The sequence below is a fragment of the Macrosteles quadrilineatus genome, unplaced genomic scaffold, assembly GCF_028750875.1.
Source record: "Macrosteles quadrilineatus isolate MER2022 unplaced genomic scaffold, UCM_ALF_1.0 Scaffold_4__1_contigs__length_99947679, whole genome shotgun sequence".
NCBI classification, from domain to species: Eukaryota; Metazoa; Arthropoda; class Insecta; order Hemiptera; family Cicadellidae; genus Macrosteles; species Macrosteles quadrilineatus.
Window position 1 is genome coordinate 41919380 of NW_026542597.1, and position 26365 is coordinate 41945744.

At 37.2% G+C, this 26365-nt stretch overlaps 2 protein-coding genes across 2 annotated transcripts in view; one reads left to right on the forward strand and one right to left on the reverse strand.

Annotated features, from left to right (window-relative positions):
• The first annotated feature begins 224 nt into the window (after window positions 1–224).
• The window catches only part of LOC128993572 (uncharacterized), a 68560-nt gene continuing 42419 nt past the window's right edge, over window positions 225–26365 (forward strand). The window contains exon 1 of the mRNA XM_054417548.1: window positions 225–546. Coding sequence (XP_054273523.1) covers window positions 374–546 — 173 coding nt within the window. The 5' untranslated portion in view covers window positions 225–373. The remainder of the gene's footprint in view (window positions 547–26365) is intronic.
• LOC128993573 (uncharacterized) lies at window positions 3257–11265 on the reverse strand. The gene is made up of 3 exons (XM_054417550.1): window positions 10898–11265; window positions 6836–7317; window positions 3257–4262 (listed from the first exon to the last, which is right to left on the reverse strand). Exons 1-3 carry the CDS (start codon window positions 11082–11084, stop codon window positions 3675–3677), a joined length of 1257 nt encoding a protein of 418 aa, XP_054273525.1. The 5' UTR covers window positions 11085–11265; the 3' UTR covers window positions 3257–3674.

Sequence of the window (26365 nt, forward strand, 5' to 3'; positions counted from 1 at the left end):
CTACCGCGACCCTGAGCGTAGTTCACTCGAATCACGCCAACAGCTGGGGGCGCCACCTGTTGGTTGAGAATGACATCATACTCTATAGTCTACTCAGTGGAAGAGAAGAGAAGAGAATGTTGTAAAGTCGCGTTCGCTTCGCACTCAACTCAGTCCGAGTCCAGTCTATCAGATCAATAATAAACCTAACCTATAAATCGCGGTCACTGTCATGATGGATCCCTCCGATTTAATTTTGACTTTCAATAGTGTTACCGGTCGCAAAGTTATCTACCATGTGAATGATGGTTATTTTTTTGCTAAACATAAGGAGGGCATCAAGCGTCTTTATCTTCGTTGTATAAAACGTCCGAGATGCTACTGTAGGGCGAGTATGCCGCTTGCACATGCCGACAGGACAGTGGGTAACTTTGTGGTGAGGGGATATCACACTCATGAACCTGATTTTTCCTTTGCGCAAGTTCAGGAACTGAGAAGAAGAATTTTAAGCCGGTGCCGCAATGAATCCACGAGGTACAGGACAATATTTGACGAAGAGTGTGCAAGGTAAGAGATTCAAAATATTTCCAATATTCAAGATTGTCTAAACCGAATATTAGCCAGAAATTATACGAAATTGACAGAACAGTTTATTGAAATTCTACACTAATACTGTGCATAATACAGGTCCTACATATACAATATACGGACACCCCTGTATTTTAATTACCGTAAGAAATATTATATAGTGCACCTGTTGCTCGAATTCGAGCAATTGTAAAATATTAAAGGCGTTTTTTTAACGCATAACAGTCACAATTTCCGTTGACTTAAAAGAGTCAACTCAAAGATAATGTAATCAATCCTCCACTCCAGTTATCGAAACTGAAAACGAACTCACTCTGAAAACAAACACTCTTGTGTGTGTGTGTATCACGTGTTTAGTATGAACAGCTGTAACTGTATTATAATTGATACAAATTAATCGTCTGTTAAAGTACCTAAACAAAATCTTTTCTTCATAAGAAATACATTGGGATTTTGATGGCCTGTGGGGCAAAGCCCGAAGACTTTTATTACAGGAATTTGGAAAGGGGGCGTCTACACAAAAAATACTTAATTTTGACACCTCGTTTGTAAAAATCCGTCAATTATTAACGGAGGAGTAGTGTTTCGTGGAAATCGCCTTCACGTATTATACAGTATATAAGGATACTCCCATTGCAGGTTTATGTTAAAAATAAAAACAAATCAATATTATAGTGTAGGGACTTGTTTTTAGGTTTTAAAAAATATCAATTAAATTGAATTTCTCATATTATACAGTAGGCCTACCTACGGTAGCTATAGGATATCAAAATTACCACAGGAAAAAAGATAAAGAGCATAATTTGTATCATTGACTTTATATCTACACAAGATGTATAGTCAATGTTTGTATGTTATATTTAATAATATATGGAAATATATTTTTACAGTACCGACATGACATAAATTTTCAGGTCTTGATCCCAGTCATCGTTTAAACTTAGTGTCAAATATTCTTTTACTTTTGCAAATCTGTTCCCAAGCTTATATTTTGGAGAAGTCGTTGTTGGTTGTTGCGATAACCCTCTACAGATTTGTCCCAAAAAGAGTATCGAAAATCGACCCTTAGTGACGTCAGACGTCTACTTGAATTGAATCACACCAACAGCTGGGCCAGCTGGGGGCATCATCTGTTGTGTTGGTTGAGAATGACGTCATACTCTATACTCTATAGTCTACTCAGCGGAAGAGGAGGGGATATTGGTAAAGAGTGAGTGAAAGAGAAAGAGTGTATGGACTGTGCTACTACTACTAGTGCTACTGTGTGTGTAGTGAAGAAAAAGTCACAGTCTAGTTTCGAGTTGCTTGCAGTTTGCAGCTACTACTGACTGTTGTCTTAAATAAGATGGTCGAATAACTATGTAGCATAGTTGGTAGTTTAATGTAGGCAATGTTTTAGTTCATGTAAATATATTTCATTATGTTTTTAACGTAGGTAGCTAATGAATTTTTTGTTAATTTGGCACATTAAAGACTTACGACTACTTAGCAGTATTAGTCCAATCAATTTAAGTTTTGTACTGGAAGCAGTTAGGGGAAAGCTGAATTTTTCTCTGCCATTCTACCATGTTGAGATGTGTATTTTCCTAATGTCCCCGATACTCCCCCCCCCATGTGCTAACCCGTTTTTTTTAGATACATTTACAGCCTCTTAGAAAATTAGCAATAACTTGAAAAAGAGTTTAAAGATAACACTAGGCATACCTTTGTATTTTCTACAAAAAATTTCCTACCATATGACAGCTTTCACTTTTGCCAAAAAAGTAACAAAGACATAAAAAATTGGTTATTTAGTTTAATTTTATGGATCTTTCCCTTTTTTATATGAGGCCATACAACAAAATGTTTGAATTTCCCTTTACCCGACTGGGTTTCTACTTAAATAGGCCTATTCCCTAAAAATTGTCAGATTTATTTCCTACTTAAATAACATTAATTTTAGTGAGTACTTAGGTTTGCTGCTAGGGGGAAGAGGTGTGTTTTACTGAAATGTTGATAGCTTAGTATGAATTAAACAAAATTTACAAATTTGATTAAAATATAACCATAAAGAAGCAAACTACAACAGTTTGTTTATTCTCCATAAGAATTCAAAATTTAAAATGTTGTTAATTATCTCCGTAACCGTTGGGCATACAACAACACTTCAATATACAAAATTATTTATTTTCTTAAGCTCTAGAAAATGGTTTGGAGAGAAACTGTAAAATTTTGTGTTTTTAGGGTCAAAAATGGGAAAAATGAATTTTTACCCCATAAAACCCCCCATTCCCATAGTCCGATTATGCTGGTTCGCAAACTCGCTCAGGCATAGGAAGATTTACACGTTTGTACCAAATTTAATCATAATCGGATCATTTTTACTCGAGTTATCGCGCTAAGGGACACACTTACACACACACACACACATATATATATATGAATTTGAACAGATGGCCTCTGGGGACCTCAAAACGAAAAGGTAAATCAGTCCCGGGTCTAGGTCTTACATGAGACCTACGGCAATAGCTTATTCCCTATATGGGAAATTCGCTAAAAATAGGCACATGGCAAAGTACACAATGTACACAATTTACCCCTGGATTAAAATAATTTGATTTTTATCAATATCCTCTTGAGTCTAGTCAGACTTTACACACAGGCCAAAACTTATTTCAGATTTAAAATAAGGCAAAAATACTTTCTGCAGTAATAAAGTTGTTGGTTTATTGTAACAAAAATATACACAATCATTTATACACTGGGTAAGGTTAACACTAATCTCATACTTGTAGTTTTATAAATTTATCAGTGTTGTAAACAATTGAAAAGATTTCCCAGCAAAAGCAGTTACACATTGTTGCAGCCAAGGGAATAGTTAGAAAATTAATAGTTTACACAGTATTTTGTTTCAAAAGTTTTGGTCAGATTCAGTTAGTCATGAATATATTTGATGAAAATATAATTATGATTTGATTGTGCTTCAATTTATACATATACGTTTTAATTGAAGAGTTTTTGAAGCGCTAACTTATTAGTACAGTACTAGAGATTCTTAATATTATGCTGAGAGTAGAGAGATTAAATATTTAGCCTATTATACTAACTAGGAATAAGGAATGGTAACATTAGCTATGAACCAATGGTAACTTTTGTAATGATGTCCTTAGAATAGATGGTTCTTCAAGAGGACTAAGTTCAACATTATTATTATACTTGTCAGATCTTTCTGTGTTTTTAGACGACTCAGGATTCAACTCGTCTGTTCCATCGCCATTAATATGCCTCGTAGACTCTACCTTCATGTTTTTGTAACCTTCTTTAACCACTTCTTTTACAAATTTCCTCTTTAGGGACTGGATTTTTTTTGGGGATAGTTGAGCCAGCAACGTTTCAAAATGTCCTGAACCAGTCTGCTTAGCGCACAATTTGGTCTCTAAGGAGTTTGTTATGTTCTCTAAATTCTTAATGGTTTCTTTTAAACTCATAAACTCTGATCTATCACATGATATTGTTTGTGTCACCTCACTAGCTGAGAAGTCTCTGGATGCTTCTGATAAGCTTAAGGTGCTTGTTGATTCTGGGCTTGGACTTTTAGTATTAGGTAAAGACAAATCACTCTTTGGTTCTTTTTTGCATAATTGGTGACTGGAGTTACAGAAGCAAATACTTTGAGTTGACGCTTCACACTTGAAGCTTGTGCTGATCTTGGACTCCTGTAAAAGGAAAACAAAATTAAAAAAATGTCTGTGGAAGGAACAGATGTTTAAAAATAAAATAGAAAATGATTAATTTTGTAAATTAAGAGACTTGCACAGCATATGTATTGTAAGAAAGGCCCATGTGGCCCTAACTTTGCCTGTGTAAATAAATGATTTTTCGTTTTCTTTCATTTTCATTTTCATGTACTGTTCTAGTGACAACTAATAGCTATTTACATTACAAGTGTAGTAAGAGCGTTTTTACATCACGCAGGTGAATGTTGTGGTATCCAAGTGTAAGGTACCTAAGTGATGTAAAAACGCTCTTGCGTAACGTGTAACGTACAAGATTTTACCTGACCCGAAAATATACAGGGGGTAATGTAATATTTTTCACTATCCATTTCACTCATCTTCTAACAATAACGTTCTTTTTCCAACGATAGCTAGATTAGGAAAATACTTTAAAGCAATCTTTAAAGCATAACAATAACATTTAAGCTCACAGCTAATGTCTAGCGTTGAACGTCGATAGCTCCATAGAGGTATATTTTATTAAGTTGAGCACTATACATCGACTCTTATGCATTTCGTAATACGCAAACTCCTCCTAGACGGCTGAATCAATCGTTTTCAAATTTTGCATGGTGATAAAGACCATATCAGTGAGTGCCAACATCTATATGGTGTTAAAAAAAGTCTCTCAGGAATCCGCCCCACTGGCTCTCAAAGTTTCAATGTAATCCTTATGGAAGCAGTATTTGACACATAAACAAAGACATATGATCAGCTGTTGACTTTTGAATACAGTAGATAAAGAAATAGCTGATAGCATTATTCTACAGATATTAGAACAGAAACGGTATGGATCATAAATATAATCAAATGACGACACTAGCTTGAGGCCCGTGACGTAGGAAGTGATGAAGGAAGTAGTCAAGGCGAGCTGTCCGGAGTGTGGGAACTGTTTATGACGATTAGATTAAGGTATCTTAAATCCTAATATGCTATGAGAAGGGAGGAAAACAGGTCCACGACGTAGGAAGTGGTGAAGGAAGTAGTAAAGACAAGCAGTCCGGAGTGTGGGAACCGTTTATGACGATTATATTAAGGGTCTGCAATCTTAAAATGCTATGGGAAGGGAGGAAAACAGGTACGAGACGTAGGAAATGGTGAAGGAAGTAGTAAGGTAAGCAGTGTAGAGTGTGGGAACCGGAAACCGTTTGTAGCAGTTAGATTAATGTATCTGCAATGCTGAAATGCTTTGAGAAGGGATGAAAGCATGCCCACGACATAGGAAATAGCAAAAGAAGTAGTAAAGGCTAGCAGTGCGGTGTGTGGGGAATGTTTGTGGCAATTAGATTAACGTATATAAAATACTAAAATGTTATGGAAAGTGATGAAAACAGGTCCCCTACGTAGGAAGTGGCTTAGGAAGTAGTAAAGTATGAGCATAATGTGAGAACCGTCTGTGGCAGTTAGATTAATGTATCTTCAATTCTAAAATGCTATGAGAATGGAAGGAAACAGGTCTATGACGTAGGAAATGGCGAAGGAAGTAGTAAGGCTAGCAGTGCAGAGTTTGGGAACTGTCTTTGGCAATTGCATTAATGTGTCTGCAATCCTAAAATGCTATGGGAAGAGAGGGAAACAGGTCCACGACGTAGGGGGTGGTGAAGGAAGTAGTAAAGGTGAGCAGTGTTGAGTGTGGAAATGGATTAATGTATCTGCAATGCTAAAATGCTTTGGGAAGACTGTAGACTGTAGCTTTGACTATTAATACAACAACAATAGTATCTGTATCCAATAGTCAATGACTGTAGGTTAAAATGATAACGAAGCACGAATTGATACACATTTTCGATACATGCAATTGTTTATAGTCGAAATTTACAACTGAGTTGACAACAGCTGTTATTTACTCCATAGAAGCTAAAAACGATTTTACTCCCTAAAGAGTAAATATGCTAGACCCGCAACGCATGCATTAAAAACGACTGTTTTTACTGCAGTATGGCAAAACAATATAATATGAACCCTTGATGACTCCACTCAATTTTGTGGATGCCTCTGCAAACGCCACCTAGTTTGAATGGGTTTCATTACTTCACCGAGTGAGTTTTTGAAACATCACATTTTTGTTTACATCACACTTGGGATAGGGAAGTTTAACATGGCGGGTTGGGTAAATTGCTTTTATTCTCTGCGTCTGTAGTATTTCAAATGATGTTATGACAAACGCTTTAAAGAGAAAGCAGTCTAAACTTATCATATTTATGTTGATATAACTGATGGGAATCGAATCTGTCCCTCCCATAACAAAATCGACTAGGCCAGCAACACATCCCAATGTTGATCAGATGAGAAAATAAAAAAAACACAAATATTCAGTACTGGTACATCAGTAGTGACAGTACTGTAGATACTTACATTGACTATACACAGACATTCTGTGTCTGTGTCTGTGTCTGAGTATAGTCAATTATACCATATTATACTTATAAGCTCAGTATCAGTTGTTTTAAGGATTTTTATTGGGTTAATGCTTAAGATACTAATAGAAAATGATATTTTAACTAGTAGGTTACCTGTGCTGCGTGATTAATAAAACTGCAGTCCTGCAAGTTACTCAGCTCTCTTCGTTTAACTCTTTTGACCCATTCAAGAACACCTGTGTGAAATTCAAGGACTTGATCATCATCAAAATCACAAATCATTGGCAAAATACTATGAAAGAAGTACAGGTGGCGCTCGGATTGGTCGTGTTGAGTGGAAAAAGACGGAAACTGTGTATGTTGAAGGTTAGCCCAAGAGGTTTGGGAAGTCTCATCAAATTCCACCGGCGACTCAAACTCTTGATCAGAAATTACATCCACATCCACTTGAATCTCCTCAACTTCTTGCTGGCCTTCTGGGTCATATACTTTGGAAAGGAACAACAACTGGTCGTGGTGAATGTACTTCTTTAGGGATTTTGTAGAGGAGCCTACTCGAAGCAGCTCTTGCCTCTTCCGCCAATATCGGAGCCAATTGTCCCTCAAATTGGCCCATTTCCCGATGATACTCCTTCCTGCAACAAGGAGGAATTTGACTTATTTCAGGATATGTTAATAGGGGGAATGTTAGTCAAACTACTATCTCGAACTTTATTAAAGGTAATGACATTTTATTAGCTTCTGTACCCGTGCTTCGCAACGGGAAGATGTACTATACCTCCTAATCCAAACACTTGTTAAGTAGTTCGAATTTATAAAAAAAAAAAAAAAACAATTTATACAAAAAAGTATGACCTACATTGAATTGTCTTACTCTTAACATTAAAATATATCAATAACATAATTGTCATAACTTACGGTTATAGAATATTTCTTTAATTACATAATCAATTACATAAATAACTAGCAGAGTACCCGTCCTTCGTATCGGTTTGGCAAATAAGTATAAAGTGCTTATTTCAGTTATAATACTCAAGCTTTGCTTTTGTAATGGGAAATGACACAATTTGGTAAAATTACATTTAATTATTTCTTTAAATTTGCGGTATGCAAAAATATAACACATCTATCTACCATAAGCCATAATGTTCTACCACTGCACCTAAATCATAGAAAAATAAATTATAAAATATTCGCACAATATCACAAGTTATTCATCAAATTACAAACACATAACTTAAACAATCCTACTTTGACAGTTCACATTGAGTATCACAGCTTTTTGTTACTGCTTAGCTCAAATTGATCTGTTAAAACAACATTGATCTGTTATTGATCTGGAAATGAAAAAACATAATAGTGCTGCATAATAGTAAGCATTAAAATGTTATAAGGTTTATTGCGTATCATAGAACCAACTTAAATAGTTTAACAGCTGACTAAATTCTTTATTTCCTTTTGAATATGAATACTCATAAGGTTAACATGTGGAACTATATAGAGCCACTGGGGCAGAGCCCGAAAGGATTTTTGAGATAAGAATAGGCCTATATGTTAATCGGGAATATGAGCTATCATCATGCCTAATTTCAGCCAAATCCATCCAGTGGTTATTGCATGATTGAACTTCAAACAATCAAACAAACATGACACATACAAACCGAAAATACCCCTGCCGCAGCAAACCTGTAGACTAAGCGAATTTCCATTTAAATAACCTTTAAAAATATAACATTTATTCCCTATTTAAATAGAACTATTTTTTTTTTTTTGCTTGTATCTACGCCAGTGGCATTTTTGTCAATTTTAACGAGTACTTAGGTAGGTTTGCTGCAACAGGGAGAGTAAAAAAGTGGGTTTTTGTTGTAAAATGTTAATAGTTTAGTAAGAAAATTGTGTATTTTCCAAATTTGATCAAAAAATATGTTCTTAAACAAGCAAACTAGGCTACAATAGTTGACTTAAATTCTCCATAAGAATAACATGAAAATTTTATATTTAATATTTTTTGGAATTTTCTCCATAACCATTAGGCGCATAATAATGCTTCAATATACTAAATTATTTGTTTTTTAAGTTCTACAAAATGGCTTGGAAATAAATTGTGAAATTTTGTGTTTTTAGCGTCAAAAATGGGAAAAAACTATTTTCCCATAAAACACTCCATAAACCTCCGTTCCCATTGTCCGATCATGCTGGTTCGATATCTCGTTCGAATAAATGTATAATTACATGTTTATACCAAATTTCATCAAAATCAGATCATTCCCTATGTGGGAAATTTGCTAAAACTGTGTCTATAAACAGAGCCTTTTTAATAAATGGGGCCGGGCAGGAGCACAAGAGCAAGAGGGTTTAGGTTTGTTTGGGGTCAATACAGTCTGTAAAAAGAATTTTATTCTAAACAAACAACTAATCCATCAAAAATTTAGGAAGGAAATAGAATGTTAATAACAGTACACCTCTATGTGGCTTATACAACTTTTTTTTATAAAATAAACTTAAAATGTTAATGCTTTACTAAAAAAAATAAATTCCTTAAAAAAATTGAGCCCAAAATTAAAATTATGGCTTCGACAATTACCTTCCCCTCAAAATTATCTGTCCTCTAAAAAGAGAATTATGGAAACCCGGCCAATGGCCAATGGCTGACACAGAATCTTTAAAGGTACAAGATAAGTGTACAAAATGTAACATTTATTATAGTTCCATTAAATTTTATACTGTGCTCTCTATGTATTAGGTTTTATCTTTTTGTCTGGAAGTATTCATTTTGTCAAAGCCTTCCAACAAGTAGCTGTTAAAAACGGTTAAAAAATATTTTCTTACTGATTCCATAAAACCTAATGTTATTAAAATATATTTAATTGAAAATCAATTAAGACAAATGGAAATACGCTTAGTCGGCAGGTTTGCTGCGGCGGGGGTATTTTTTTACCCTATGGTTTAGGTGAAATGGTGGAGCATGGCTATGGTAGATTTGTAATACAATAGTATACTGTAAATTTATAGAAGCAAATTGCAAATTTTATCAAAATGTGTCCTCCCCCATTGCAAACGCAAAGCTTTAGTTGAGTATAACTGCAATAAGCATTTTATATTTATCTGGTAACCAGCTGACCCCATACGAAGACCGAAGACCGGGTACTCTTCTAGTCTATACATAAAGCTAGGAAGGATTTGAACTTTTGAGAAAATCATAAACCGCACACCTATGGATCACATACTTGAACAAAAGGTCTTGCTGTGAAACTTCCCCGAAAAATATCAGTTTTTTTTCGATTTTTAAAAATAGTTTGTTTGTTTACTTTTCCTTGAGTTAACCTTTCGATTTTAGGTACCATAGATTTCTTATTGCATCAAGAGTAGAGTATTTTCCCTTGTAACTTGGACATTGATAAAATTGATTTACATAATGAATAATACTTAATCCTTAATCAACCAGCAGTTTGCATTGGAGAATAATTTGCCACAATTCAGTTTAATACATAAATTCCTTGTTTATTTTAAGTAGGTAATTTTGAATGATAACCATTGTAATTGGTTTTCGTTGTAAACATTAAATTCAGTATTCGTGGTATAACCTACAGAACTGATCTAACTCAAACACGTGATCAAATGTAAACAAACAGACGACAACTGAAACTGTGCGATGTTTGGCAACACTGTCAAGGTCTTTCATTGATACCGCTGTCACGTTTGCACGACTTGACAACACCGCCCCCTCTTGGTGCTGATAACCCGCCTCCCATCCCTCTCTCTCGCCGTTTCCTGCGAATGCTGCAAATCATTACCATTACCACCTCTTCATCCCCCCCCCCCCCGCGTTATCACGCGAAAATTATTGCCAAACTTGTTATCGCTTGATTGTTGTGGCATTTGAAAGTCGGTATTGTTTGAGTACGATTGCGATGTTTGCGTTACGTTTGCGTACGATTGGTGTACTCTACAAAACAATTAGGGCGTTTGACGTCATAAAGTAGATTGTTTTCTATTGTGTTAGATTCCAAAAATATTGTACAATATATTCTTTATACATTGTTGGGAAAGTCATAGCTTAAGAATAGTATGCACATTGAGCTATAGCCTATCTGAAAGAAATTTTGCACAAACATTTAATACATACGAATTGGGCTGCGTTCTGCGTTTGATTGGCAAATCAGGATATTTTCCTCGGAAAACTTTGTAACTTAAAGTTTGACCATTTCTACTCACCAATCGCTATTCTCTCCGGTTCTCCGAGGTCGTGGTAGTTGTCGATGAGAGCTTCGCAAATTTCCGCCCAGGCCTTCCTAGTCAACTTCCGGTTCTTGTAAACTTCTTCCTGGCGGTCCCACAGCACCGGACGTTCCTTGACCAGTGTGATGAGCCTGGTGACGGACACCGCCTCCGTGTCGGACATGTCCGTGCAGTGTATTGTAGTGTACACTCACACTGTGTTGTACACGGTGACGGGCGACGGATGAAGTGACGCGCATGCTCGCAGGACGGCCCGGCGAGGCATCGGATCACGGCTCAGTTGCGAGTGTTGCGACACATCTCCTTGAAACTAGCTTCTCTCATTCTGTTTGTGTGGTAATACTGTATTGTAGACCTACCAAGCATTTATTGGCTCAAGCTAAACTACTGTCGATTTTGTATATTTAAGAGTGTCGAACTGTCCAGTTAGTCGGGTGACTCGTGCTCGCCTTCAAATCCGAAGGTCGCTGGTTCGATTCCAAGCTAGATCGATTATGGACCCAGAGACTACAATTGAGACATTAGGCTATCGATTGACGATGATTTCTAACGGTATTTGACCTTTACAATGGGTGATCGAACTATGGGAACGGAATTTATGGTGTAAGAATTGATTTTCCCCATCTTGACCCTCAAAACTATAATTTGCAATTTCTTTCATAAACAAATTTTTTAGAGCTTTTAAATATCAAATTTCCCCGGTTAGATTTTCACTAAAATGTCTTAAATTGTCAAATTTATTTTCTATTTAAATCACATTTATTTTAATGAGTGTTCTTATAGGTATGCGGATACAGGAAAGGTGTTGTAATCTTTTTGAATGTGCTACTGTGTATGAGCTTGAGCAGTGGAATGAGCTTAAATAAAAAAAATTGATAAGAATGCATCCTGGTGGTGAGGCGATGCGTGTGTGTACAGTGTCCAGACGCGCACCCACGGCGCGCGGGCGCACGCCCCTCCCTCGCCGTTCCCCCGCGCCACAACGACCAACACTCTCATATTCTAACAAGTTGCCGCAAACCGATTTCAAATATCTCAAATAGTTAAAAAGTTAAACGGGGTGCAAGTTAATTTGCAGCCACCCTCATGGTTATTTCGATTTGAAATGTTTTAGGGCGCCATTTTGTTATTAGTGGGCCGATTTTGGTTTTCTTTATGTCAATTTGTACGTTTCGTCAAGACCTGTAAAATGATACCAAACTCGACTATACTTGTCATTTGAAAAATTTGAGCTACCCCCTACCACCACTACCCCTAAGGGCAAAATTTTCAAAATTGACCATAATTATTGTAGCCCCTTATAGCTAAGAAGGTTGCCACAAACAGATTTCAAATATCTCAAATGGTTGAAAAGTTAAGGGAGAGTGCAAGTTACTTTTCAGCCACCCTGTATAATTATAATAATTGATTTAAGGTTGGTTAAATATTTAAATATGAAACCTTATTGTCCCTATACTAAACTAGGCACACAACTTACGTCAAGCAAGCAGCTCAATAACATACCCACAGTAAACCTGCATACTAAACGAAGTTTTATTTGCCTGTTTTGATTTCCACTTAAATCTATTTAAACTACATTTTGTTAAACGAACAGCTAGGTTTATTGACTCAGGGAGGGTATTTAGTGGAGCCACCTGTCGGCTGCAAAATGTGGCGCGAAAATGGTCCGAGTTCCATTTCCGCGCGACGCTACATTCTACGGCGCACCGTGAAATGTAGCGCGCTGCAGACTGTCGCTACTCGCTAGTGGAGCCACCTTTGTTTGATCGCTTCGCTCCGCTGCCTTCTCCTTCCCATTCCCTCATCTGAACAGCTACAATAACGATTTCCAGCGCGGGCGGCGCGGCAACGGCAATCCGGCAATCTCCGGCAACGGCAAGTGGAGCCGCGGCATAGCCGTCTCTATGGCCGCGGCCTTCGTGATGGGGACGCGCCAAGGTCCGCGGCCAACAAGGTCTACGACCACCAACCTGACCTACGATTGGTGGTGCGAAATGTCCGAGCTGAACCAGTTCCGTGACGGGTGAAGGGGATGTAGTCGTGTTTGCTGCCGGTAGACCTTGTTGCCAGTGGCCAACGCATCTGTTAGGCTGGTGCCGCGGTCAGGACAAAGTCTCCTTTATATAACTAATATGCATTTGTTTATTGATACTATCATTATTATTATATAGTATTTAAATGGGATAAGAGTAAGACTAATACAAAAGTAACCCGTGCTATATATTTGTATAGCATTTTTGCTACTAAGATAAATAAATCTAGTTTCTGCTAAAATTCTTAGAATAAAAAAATCCTTTTGTATTTATTGAACTTAATTACCCCATTCGAAACCCTCCTATAGTAGGTGAATAATTTACTTTAAACTTTGTAATGTTAAATAAATATTTTAAAATCAGAACGATAGTTAAACTTTAGGCCAGAACGATATCATAATAAGTTTCATTTTAAAAAGGCGACTTAAATTTTTGGGGAATGCTATTATTGTATTAATTGTAATAATTATTACTAGGCCTACACTTATATTAACAATTGAGTTATTAGATTTTACGAGGAAATCAATGTAAAAATAAAGCTTGTTATACATAGCACTTATTGTATATGTATGGCTGAGTACCATAAGAAACAACGCCTGCAAAAACTAGTATACCTTTTGCAAACTCCGCCGTATTGTGGGATGCCAGGACCGCCTTTTCCATTCATTTAATCAATGGATTGTTAATCTTTGTTGCTTTTAATAATATTTTATTTATGCGCTGCTATGTTGCAGTTTTGTACAATTTTTCAAATTGCATCATATTTTCATTAATTATATAGTACTAGAGAACCCGTGAGGCTCAATGAGCCGCATAGTATGAAACATAACGCCAAGGAAAACGTCACGCTTAAATTCGAGTAGTTTTAGTTACATCTTACAGTTTTTTGAAAAGTTATATTAGAAACTAATTTTAAATATCTCTATTTGCGTCGTCAAGGCTGACTTACATTATTCCTGCTCTCAGTTTTAACTGATGACTTCTAATGAATGCTAAACGATCTGCTTCAATTCGAGGCAACATGTTGCAACAAAGTGTTTCCAGAATTGAGAACTTAAGAAAACCTTATCTGCCTTACTGATTACCTGTGTTAAGTAATTTAAGTCAAGTCATTTTATTTCTTTGATTTGAGACATACACCTACCTACGCAAACGAATTTTCTCCGTAGAGAATCCTGAAAAGTGGGGTGATATCAACCATTTCATGTGCTACATGTTTTACTCACAAACTCTGGGTTACCAACTGGACACCCATAATCTGCTTTGAATAGGCTAAAGCAGCAAAAACATTGAAAGTTGTTAACGTATTTTAAAGTGTTGTCTGTCAGTATTTGCCACTCATCAGAACATTCTCACGTTAATCAGTGAAGTTTCTCCTAATACCTTTCCAAAAGTTTAGAAAGTATGGATTCATTTGTCAAAATAGGTTAGATAAATATTGTAGCTATTAGACGTGGATAGCAATTTTCATTTTCTCTTTTTGAACAGCGTATGTTATTTGCCTCTACTAAATCATAAAAATATACTTGTCTTGAACTTAAATATTCGATCATTACCATGTAGTATTAATAAAAAAAAATTGCTTCACTTATTATATATACCTACATAGATATGTCATCACTAGGGCGTAATGCAACTCTTTTTGGCATTATCATATAGACATTATCAAAAATTGAAATTGGTTACGTCTAAACCATCAAACATTTGACAAAACAACCTCGTGTAAGTTGTAAGTTTGGCTCACTCCTTATTTCTATTTAAGTTATTTTTTTATTTTTGTTGTTTGTGTAGTTGTATTGATATGTTCCGTTATTGAGATTAAGTGTTATAACGACTAGTTACCCACGGGCTTCACCCCGTTTGACTTCTTAAGTATAAATAAAACTATTGATTGGTTAAGTTAAGCTGAAATATTCAAAACAGAATACAGTAATATAAAAAAATCACACTTATTTTAATAAAGAAATAAATTGGAAGAATAACAAACAAATAAGTACAGCTAAGTTATTTTTAACAGGTATATGGAAAGTTCCCTTTAGAAATTAATTACGACCTTAAAGGGCAATTTACGAAATAATAAGTAAGACTATTTTAAGAAAACGTTAAACAATAATCAGCTATTGAAAAATGTAAGATACTTACAAGAAATGTTGATTAAGTTTATATCGATATGTTATGTACACCTTGAGTATTTCCATAATCTTTGAGACGAATCTTTTAAACTCATCAGAAATTATTACTGTAATTCGTTTTTAAATAACGCCTGTAATACTTAGGCATTGCTCGAATTAGAGCAAAAGGGACCTAATATATCTATATCTATCTATCCTATATATTAAAATCCTATATATTAAAACGAAACAGGGTTTTTAGCGAATTTCCCATATAAGGAATAAGCTATTACCGTAGGTCTCATGGTAAGACCTAGACCCGGGACCGATTTACTTTTTCGTTTTGAGGTCCCCAGAGGCCAAAAACACCATCCGTTCAAATTCATATATATATATGTGTCCGTTAGCGCGATAACTCGAGCAAAACTGATCCGATTTTGATGAAATTTGGTACAAACGTGTAAACCTACATTTATTCGAACGAGTTCGCGAACCAGCATAATCGGACCATCGGATCAGGGGTTTATGGGGGGTTTTATGGGGTAAAAATGGGTTTTTCTCATTTTTGACCCTAAAAACTTTAAATTTCTAAACTTCTCTCTAGACCATTTTGAAGAGCTTAAAAAAACAAATAATTTAGTATATTGAAGTTTTTTTTAATGTTCATTGACTACGGAGAAAATTAAAGGAATTGTAAATTTAAAATTCCCATGTTATTCTTATGGAGAATAAATAAACTGTTCTAGTTTGCTTGTTTATGGATATATTTCAATCAAATTTGGCAATTTGGCTTATTTCATACTAAGCTATCAATATTTCAATTGAAAAAAACACACCTCAACATCTTTCCCGTAGCAGCAAACCTAACTACTCACTAAAATTAATGTTATTTAAATAGGAAATAAATCTGAAAATTTATAGGGAATATTTTAGTAGAAATCAAGCCGGGTGAATGGAAATTCGCTTAGTATGCAGGTTTGCTGCGACGGGGGTATTTTATTTTACGATTCTGAATCAACCACTTGACGGATTTTTATGATTTTTGTGTTGAAAGAAAGATAATTTTGAGAACTAGGGAATGTCGAGGCCATAATTTTAGTTTAGGGTTTCAGTTTTTTAGAAATTAAGTTTTAATTTTCAAAAAGTCTAGCAGCCGACGGACGAGTTAAAGTCGTTTTTGTGGTGGTTTAACTAACAGCTGGTTTCTAACTGTCATTGAAATGTTTATGTTACAAGTTGTTTGTATACAAAAATATTGATTGTCAGAGTTTCCCTACACGATATTTTACTTTAAAATGCAGTTTATTTTCTACCGTAAAAAGATCTATGTTATCAGGAGATTGTGTAATTTTGAACTAAACATTTTAAACGTATAATCAAGTTATGTCATAAATGTAATCCGTCTAAGTTTAAGTGCTTAATCCTTTAAGATAAGTGGTTTACGTGTTGATTCATCTTTTTCTAGGTGTTTGAATATAAGTATGACTGCATACAGTACACATTTTATTCGTAATGAAAATGTCAACCGGTGTAGTAGGTCTCCAGAAAACTGACCAGTAAGCTGCAGGGTGTCAGTATCGATTCATACCATATCATAACGATCCCAGTAGTACTGTATGATTCAGAAACTTGATAAAGGGGTACATTCCAAAATTAGACCAAAAGGCTCGGATCTCGGATGGGCTGGGCAGGCTTTGCATGGCGGAGAGAAGATACTTCAACTTTTAAAAGTGTATTCTAAGGAGTACTACAAGGTAGACGACCACTTGGAAGACCAAGTAATGAAAGACATCTTCAGACTGGTATCTTCCTGTCTTCCTGTCATCCAGAAATGGCAGGGGATAGAAGAGCCAGGAGGCCAGGATCATTTTAGAGGTTTCAGTGGCCAAGGTGATTAACAAGGTGCGGTAAGTGATAGTAGGCCCATGCAGTGCATGGTGGTATGTAGCTACTGTACTCAAAGCCAGTGTGTGTGAATCGGCCACCAAGTTGTAAACTATCTGTTCTGAATCATATTCAGTTTTAATTGACTACTCGATTCCCGTACGTAGGACGGGGCCAACAGCTCGTACTTATTTAACACGCAAGCAGGTTTTTTGTGACAATTACTCCTCCGAAACTACTGAACCAATTTACATGTTCTTGGTGTCATTGGAAAGAGCGTACCGTGAAGTTGTGCAGGAAACTTTCTTTTTAGGGAAATAATTAGGGAGTGAGGCCCTGGGGCCCTTTAAAGTTTTGTATTCCTCCATAAGATTAACATGGGAAACAAACATTGTTATGAAACTCCAGCTGTGGTCAGGAATTAAAAGTGAGAAGAAGAACATATGTTATTGTAAACAGTCAATAAGTTTGCTAATTTAACAGTTTTCTACAAACATTTACTGACTTGGTTAAAATGAAATATTTACTATTTGAATTTGGGTTGGCGTAAATATTACAATGGAAAAAAGCGAGAGAGCCTGGATAATTTGATATACTAAAAAGAAAACTGAATTAACAGAGCCGATTTGCAAACTATGGAAACATATAAAAGTCATAGAACACCACCGATAGTAGGGTGTTTTTGCCGCTCCTGCGGGATTGAGCGTGATTGAGCGTGTGAGCGTGTGACGTCACACGATGCCGCCCCCGCCCCCGACGCCACCTCCACCCCCGACGCCACCCCCACCCCCGACGCCGCCCCCGACGCCACCCCCGACGCCACCCCCGACGCTACCCATACCCCCGTCGCTAACCCCTACCACCATCGGGTAGGTTCAAGGTCATCCTTTGTTGTCTGGAACCACCCTACGCATCGTGGGAGGTCTCCAAGCCAACCCTCCCTACACCATCACTCACTGTCAGCCGCAGCTGCTCCCCAACACCTGCGCTCCAAGCGGCCCCCCCGCTCCTCCCTTGTATTCTTTGTTCTCCGCATAGCGCACACTATTTACCACCAATAGGATGTTAACTTATTTTGACCAATCAGAGAGTAGTTTAGTTCTCCGCATAGCAACAAGACGCTCGTCTCAAGCTCCCCCGTCAATCTCTATCCAGTCTGCTCCCAGCTACCACAGTGATTAGACGTATTCGTGACTCTATTAAATCGAGTAATTTATCCATCACGAGTTCGCGCTTTGTGTCATCATTGGATCATCACAATAATAATTGTAAGTATTTATCATTAAATAACAATTTTTCTTTTCATTATAAGTGTAAACCATTTTAGAAGTGAACTAAGATTATTAAATATCACATTTCAAACTACGTTTAATAGTATTGATAAATGTAAGCATTTTATTATTATATTTATAAAAATAATCATTTTAGTTTTGTGAAGTAGTAGTGGGAAACAATAGTATTTCATACAACTAATTATCAAAGATAGTATTTATAGTGATTACTACATTTCAATTTTGTGCATTAGTAGTGCGGAAACAGACACTTCATCACATATTATAATTATCAAATAAAGTATTTAATGTAATTATCATATTTAAATTTTTGTGAATTAGTAGTGGGGTTACATACATCTCCAGCTATCGTATTATGTATCAAATTTAGTATTTAAAGTGGTTGTTATATGTAAATGATTTTTATTTACATTCGGTGTATTAGTAGTGTACAAACAGATATTCCATCAAATATAAACATTATCTGTTGTACTAACAGAACAAAAATGTGTGTTCAATAGTAGTGGGAAATAGATTATTTAGTCAGTACACTAATAACATTTCGATGATTCAGATTATGGAGAATCTCCTAGAACGACCATATGTGTGCGCCATTTGTGGCAGTAGCTTCAGGCTGAAACAGCATGTTGTTGAGCACGTCAGGACAGTTCATGCCAACGTCAATGATTTACATAATTGTCCCGATTGCGGTCGTACATTCAATCGACGGAGCAACCTCCTACGTCACCAACGCACGGTTCACGCTCCAACGCCGGCAGTAGCATGCCCACTACCTGCGCCTAGAGTAGGACCATTGCCTGAACCCATACCAGGACCATCATCAGCCCCATATACAACACCACTACAACCAACAGTTCAACATGAGGAGATCCGTCCAGCAGGTATGTATTATTTTTTCTTTGTTTTACTATCCTTATCTTTGTTATTTACTAACAGGTAATTACATTGTAAAAAAAATAAACCAACAAACTACATTTAGAAGTTTTTGTACTTATATATTTTGTTTCTTAAAACAAACTAAATTATATCCATTAAAAATGTTTAAAAATCCTAAACTCTACTAAATTTGTTTACCTAAAAACCAAGTGAAATAAAGATTACTAATACACATCATTAATATAATATAGTTAAATATAATTCTGAAACAGTAAAAGAAATTAGGCAAAAACAAACTTGTAAAATAATCATTTATATTTATCCATCTGTGTAATGTGTACTAATGTTTTTTCAGGACTATTCATGTGCGAGACGTGCGGGAAGACATTCTCGTGGAAAAATAATCTACAACGTCATACCCGATATCAACGCTGTCATCCAGTCAAGCTCACCTCAGCACTACCAGGCTTTGGTGGACAACAACCTCCACCTTCCCCAGCCACGTCAACGTCGTCATCCGGAGGAGAAGATGACGATGAAGCGCCAATCCTTTCATCCGACCTGGCACCAGAGGGCTTCGCAGAAGTCGAGACTGCATTCCGCGGGCGGTTAAAGACATACCGTCTGATCGAACCTGTGGATGAAGCCATCACACTTCAGGAGTTCCTCAACAATGTGCGCGATCAGGTAATCACACTCATGCGCAATTTGTTAGCCATCATTCATGCCCTTAAGGTAAATCTCTGGATTGAATGTGAATTTGTTAATATTCACGGTGAAACGTGTAAGCGAGTTTTTAAAACTTGCAACGTAGTCCTGCTCCAAACATCAGATGTTGAAGAAATATGTAGGGAGTTTATTCTGAAACTTCTGTTGGAAAAGGAGACATGCGAGCTACGAGGCTCGGGATGGAGCTTTGTTAGGGTTATGACTATGGAAGTGAGAGTTAATGTTTATAATCCTCTCAGAGGTAGCTCCTACATCCCTCTGCCACAGGAAATAGCCGCAAAAAAATCCGTACTTAATGTGCTGAACGATGCGGACGAAAGGTGTTTTGAATATGCCATTTTATCCAAATATATAGACAATCCTTCCCGCGAACAGCTTCGTCCATATATGTTCACTGCGGAGGTTCGTGCAACAGCAAACTTAAATTTTAATAATATTGAATTTCCAACAAAATTAGATCAGATCCGCACGTTTGAGCGCAACAACCCCGGCGTTAGCGTAAATGTGTACGGTTTGGACAGTAAGAAGAAGAAGAATAAGACCAATGGTAGGATTGAAGACAAAACATTTGTATATCCTCTCCGTGTCGTCGACCAAGAATTGGTTAATCACTTTGACTTGTTATTCCTGACAAATCAAAGCAAAACGCATTTTGCATTTATTCAGGATTTTGAGCGGTTGGTAACTAGTCAGTTGACTCATCGTAAACATAGGATTTTTATATGTAAACGCTGTTTTGCATATTTTGACAACCAACCGACTAAATTAGGACTCAGAGGGGCGGAGCGATTAGAAGAACATAAACGCTGTTGATGACTACTTGGACTGTCTCTATAACAAAACTTGTAAGAGCACAGACAATCAGCGCTTCCAAAGTAGGCATCATATTATGTACACAGTCGTGGTGAGGAAACGATCTCTGGCACCGTTTGATGATAAGCGATACGTCATGCCAGAGGATGGAATTTCTACACTACCATGGGGGCATTATGCTATACCCCCCAGAGCACCACCATTACCCGCAGCACCATTTTTACCAGCTCCGATGGAGTTGGACGAAAATTAAATTGTATAGGTAACGAGTCACATGAGTGTGATGGTTATAGGGCGTTTATGTGTGTGATAAAACAATAAACAGTGAATAGACACTCTAAAGATTATCATATTATAATAATATAGTTAATAGCATTCAGATTTATGTTACAACTCAATGTAAAAGTGATATCATTTAAATTTTTGTTGTATAATATTTTCATTTAAAGTTTACGACTTGGTCCCTGAACTCAAACTATTCTTTGCAGAAACATAATCTCAGAATATTTGCCGTAAGTAATGTATATAATGTTTATATTTCTGAATAAATTTGATTGATTAATTGATTGAATATTTTAGTTATGATTCTAGTCTTTGTTTGTTTTCTTTTGTTTGTTTCTGTTAATAAACCAGACACATTTTGTATGACTTGTGCGTTATATTTTATCCCATCAACCTCTTTTGAATAAAACTAAATTTGTAATTTTTCACTTGTAAAAATAATAAGGTAACTTAAAAATATAGGTATAGGTAAGTATAAATTATGAAAGCCTGATTTTATAATTGAAAGCTTTTTATTTGAAATAAATCATACACTCTCAGTACAGAGGGATATATTCTTCATTATAAAAGAATATTGTTACTTTTGCAAATCATTTTTTGTTTAAGTACAATTGAGTAAAGACTTTTTTTATGATTGCATCATTTTGAGCAGTCGATGTGTTGTCAAAAAGGTGAACAAAGTCCACCATCTTCATATTGTGGTGAGTGGTACGAAGATACAGGTACACCAGACAGTAGTGAGCGCAGACAGAAGAGTCGTCACTTTGGAGGCGGTGATCATTGTAGATGTAGCGACACTTGGCGTTACGTTTCAGGAATCCCTGGTAGGTCGGTAAGTATGGTGGCTGGCCATAGCTGTCAAAGTATTCAATTATTCCATTTCTATTCAAATAGAATGAAACCCAATGTGTACCCCCTTCGTTGTGCGGATCAGTGTTGACAATCATGGCGGTGGATGGAGAGATGTGTTGTGGGATTCGGTCAGCAGCGTAAACTCCCACATTGCTCACAGGTAGTTTGGATAGATGCCTTTCTATCTGCACTGTGTTCATTCTACAGTATCATAACCAATAGTAGCGGCAGAGGCAGCGGCAGCAGCAGTAGTAGTTGTACTAGTAGATGTGCTAAAACAAGAGCAGTAGTAGGATCTCGCATCTCCACTGGTATTTACACATTCATCCAAATTTGTTGTCAGATGTAACCACCCACGTATTGCGACACAGTTGGTGAGCGCACATCGACTGTTTATAGACTTGTGATTGCGACATCGCAAAACGTTTGTTGACATTAAATTATTGATTGAAGTGATTGATTCGCAACCAATTGCACCAATATCGATTACGTTGGTAGTAACAAAGTCCATCACATGATGACGCTTTAAATATTCTTTCTTCTCAAATCCCTTGACGTAAACCGTCGGTCTTCTTGATATACAATCAGTCAATTTGTTAAAAAGTTCATAGTACGGAATATCACCGAACTCCCATCGTAGTCCGTGGCAGTGTTTTGTGAGCCAGTAGCTTTCCCGCAATTTTTCATCTGACAACTCTGATCGATCGTAAGGTGGTTTAGCAATATGATGCATAAGTAGAACGCCGGTGTCAGCTTCCAAGACGCAAACTTCCTTCAGTGTGTATTCATTTTGGTTGTCCTTGAAACATTGAATGTCCACAATGATGGGTGATGATATATTCAATTTCTTGAATGCTCTGCGTAAACGGTCCATCTCAAACGAATGTTTATAGAAGACTGATCGATTAACCGCCAAAGTCCACAATTACATTGCGTTGTCGATCAATCTCGATGACATTGTCAAACTCGGCATAAACCAAACAGTTGACAGTTTCGGGAAGCGCGTCGTCGAATCCGAGTTCCATTCGAACACTACCGTTACGCACCAGATTCCAATGTGTTGTGTCACTTGCAGATAAGTCTGGAGTTAGGTCGAATGCCATCAGACAGTATCCTTGTCCAAAGTCTTCCCTACTGATAACGGTGCCGGCATCGCTAAAATGTACACCAGAACCGGAGAACATCGAATGATATGCCATAACATATTTATCCTTTGATTTTTCAAAGTGGGGCTGTAATGGTTTTGATGGAACTTGTTCTCCGTCAACATATAGACAAAAGAAGTTTGTTTTAAAATGTTCGAAGTTGTAGGGATTCTTTTTAAAATCTCCATTGTATGCGGCATTCGTAACCATTCCCACTATGATGCGTTTCGGCACTTGGCCGAGAAACATATTGTCCAAAGTCTTGTTACGTATTCCAGAGGGTAGTGTGAATGTTTTCAGCTCCACTCGTGTGATTGGATATTTTGCCGTACCAGTCTGGAGTGTTTTACTGTGCGCCAACAGTGCGGTGGGACTTATTTTGCATCTTCGAATCCAGAGACTAATATCGACAATATGTACCTTGAATTCACCAGCGCTGGCCATAATGGAGAACGCATCTTTTGATCGAATAAATTTAAATCTCAACTCTACGCCATTTAGCATGAACTTATTCTGATTGCAAATATCCACATGCAAATGTCCGAGCATATCAATCTCACGGCTTTTATTTGTTAGCTCCCGTCTCGCTTTGAGTCCTTCATTTTCTTCCGCGCAATCGTTCATGTCAATACCATCGTCCGTGTACCAAAGACTGCATGTTAGATGTGATTTTCTAGCATCGTATCCATAGTTCATTAGCGTTTCAACGTAAGCTCGATATGCATATGTGTTGTTTTGGGGCGTAACAAGTTTTTGATTCATAAACATATCCACTTGACTAAATAGTGAGTGTAACCAGTTGTTGACCGGCCCAACTGTTTTCGCCTCTTCGTCAGTAGTGACCGCAGTTCCATTAGATTTAACAATAGACGCGGTCAATTGTATCATTGTTTGTGAAAGGTCAGTATATTCATCACCATTGCCCGGAACTACAAACTCTATTGGCGCATCATCGGTCAATGTGGATATTGGTTTGTACTGGACCCATTTGCCGCTTTCAATACTCGTCTGCGTAGGTGGTAAGGAGAATAAATCCAGCTCGGTCTTGACACACTCACATGATTTTTGATGTAGAAACGACATTTTACTCCTTCTTCTTTAACTAACTAAAAATATCAATAGACTTTAAATTTTCACTGCGATAAGTACGCTTCTTCGGCGAAGTCACCTTCTTCCTTGACTCTACTCCTCCTCGTCGTTGTCGTTGTTGTCGTCTCCCTACTAGTCTCTTGTGTTTCACTCCTCCTCTTCTTGATGCAGACGTCCGCACTCTAAGAAGTTTAGCCAACGACTGTGGTGTAACAGGCTTTCTGCCACGGCCGTGCATTGCGCGTTTCGCGGAAGCCTTTCGCGTTGCGCGTTTCGCGTTACTCTTACGCGTTACGCGTTGTCTTTTCGCGCTAATGCCACCGCCGCCACCAAGCATCATACGTTCCATCTGTTCGTCAGCTTTACGTTTCAACGATCCAGTAAACTCTCTAAGTCGTAAGTTGGCGGCTGTTTTTGGATCTGTAATTTTACCACCTGCCAGATCGGTTAGGAATCCAACACCGGATCTTAATGCTTCTTGTCCTACCGATTTTGCTCCGGACTTGATCAGCGGAGCGATGGTGCGAATCATACCGCCCAGAAAACTACCGATTCCATGTCCTCGCTGATATGGTGCACCGTGAAATACTCGATCAATAGCACCGCCAGTCTGTTGTAATTGTTGCCGTCGGTAGTATGCCAAATAGGGATCATTCAGATTGATTATCATTATTGCTGCTGTTGCTATTGCACTCTCCTAAAATGAAGTTTCACGTACGACGTTCCAAACATGAATGGCAGTTTTTTCCCTGTGTGATCCCTCAGGTCGATTTCCACTGTTTCAAATGTGGATTTCATAACGGGTACATAGTGCGGACTTGTGAATGACACTGAATTGTACGATCCGTACTTGTACGTGTCTATATTGACGTTGACAATATTCAATAATGGCGCTGTAGTATCGCCGATAAATTGTGGCTCTATTAAGTCGCAATACACATAAATATGTGCTGGAATACCCAGTGCGAGGTTTGGCGCTTTAGAACCAATCAGTTCGGTTATATTTTGGTTTTAATATATTTTTCTCATCATAATCAAAACCCAACTGCTGTGATAGTTTTTCACTCAGACTCACATTCGACACGTTTTCGTTCATGATCCTGAGTTTAACTCTGTTGATTCCCGTGTCATATGAAAATTCCATATAATCGTGGATGTCTTCATGTTTGTTGATTGTATTCAATAGATCATCAAGATTCCTATAGTATCCGCCTGTTATTTTAATAGCGAAATGTTCTGTATCACGGATCGTTGATCTTGCTAATAAACTATCATACTGAAATCGTATTGTTTCATCATCAACATTGTTTCCATTCACCACAAATGAACAAGGATAGTGAATGTCCACCAAAGCCAATTCCCACTTGCCGTCTAATTGGATGTGTTTGGACAAGTGTGTGGTATAACTGGTCACTGTATTTTGTGGGAAATATTTCATAGAACTATTGCTGGGCAATGTCATGAAAAATTGACTGATGTTAGACATGTTGTATATCGTGCGCAGCTACCCAAGAGTTAAACTCGTCTCCGTAACCTTCCCACTTCACTAGGTATCGCTTACTGTGTCCTCGGCCTTTGGTCTCTATTATTTTATCAATCTTAAACAAGTGATTGCCGGGTAATGTGACTTTTTGTATTTCCTCTTCATAAAACTGTCAATTCAATTCTTCACCATTGAGATCGGTAAGTGTGTACAAAGGTAGCGGCATAAACAAATTCACTCGATGTATGGAAAACACTTCTTTACTCCAGTTTGTCTCATAACCTTTGCTAAATCTCCCTTTCTCCCTGGCTATTCGAACTGTATCGCCTACTTTTAGTTTTGGTTTCACTCGTCGTGGTATCTTTTTAAACATATGTTTTAATACATTGTAGATGACATGTTTGTCACCACCGTCCACATCTACAGGACGTAATCTATTGCCCAAACTCCTGTGCACACTGTTGTTGTACGCATTCACCAGTTTTTCCAACACATTGATATAACGATAAGTGTTTTTATGAGTCAAGTATCGCCACATACGAGTCTTCAAAGTCCGATTTACTCTTTCGATCACGCTGCCTTTGATGTCTGGATTTTGTGTGGTGACATATTTTATTTTATATTTTTGAAACAATCGTACGGTCTTTCCTCCTGTGAATTCACTCCCTTTGTCGGTTTGTAAGCACGTTGGTGTTTTTATAGCTTCCTTGAAAATATCCTCAAAAGCGGTAGCCACATCAGCACCTTCCTTCTTCTTTAACGGCCTAACATAAAGACGCTTACTAAACACATCAATCACTGACAGCAAGTAGTTAAAACCATCATTGTATTTGCTCAATCCTCGCATATCGTTTA

What these genes read in the sequence shown, in the direction of transcription:
- LOC128993573 (XM_054417550.1), bottom strand. Translation starts at nt 11,084, where the DNA reads ATGTCCGACACGGAGGCGGTGTCCGTCACCAGGCTCATCACACTGGTC. An exon ending in ACCGGAGAGAATAGCGATTG is followed by an intron (nt 7,318 to 10,897) that starts GTGAGTAGAAAT and finishes TCCTTGTTGCAG; the next exon opens with GAAGGAGTATCATCGGGAAA. An exon ending in TTATTAATCACGCAGCACAG is followed by an intron (nt 4,263 to 6,835) that starts GTAACCTACTAG and finishes TTCCTTTTACAG; the next exon opens with GAGTCCAAGATCAGCACAAG.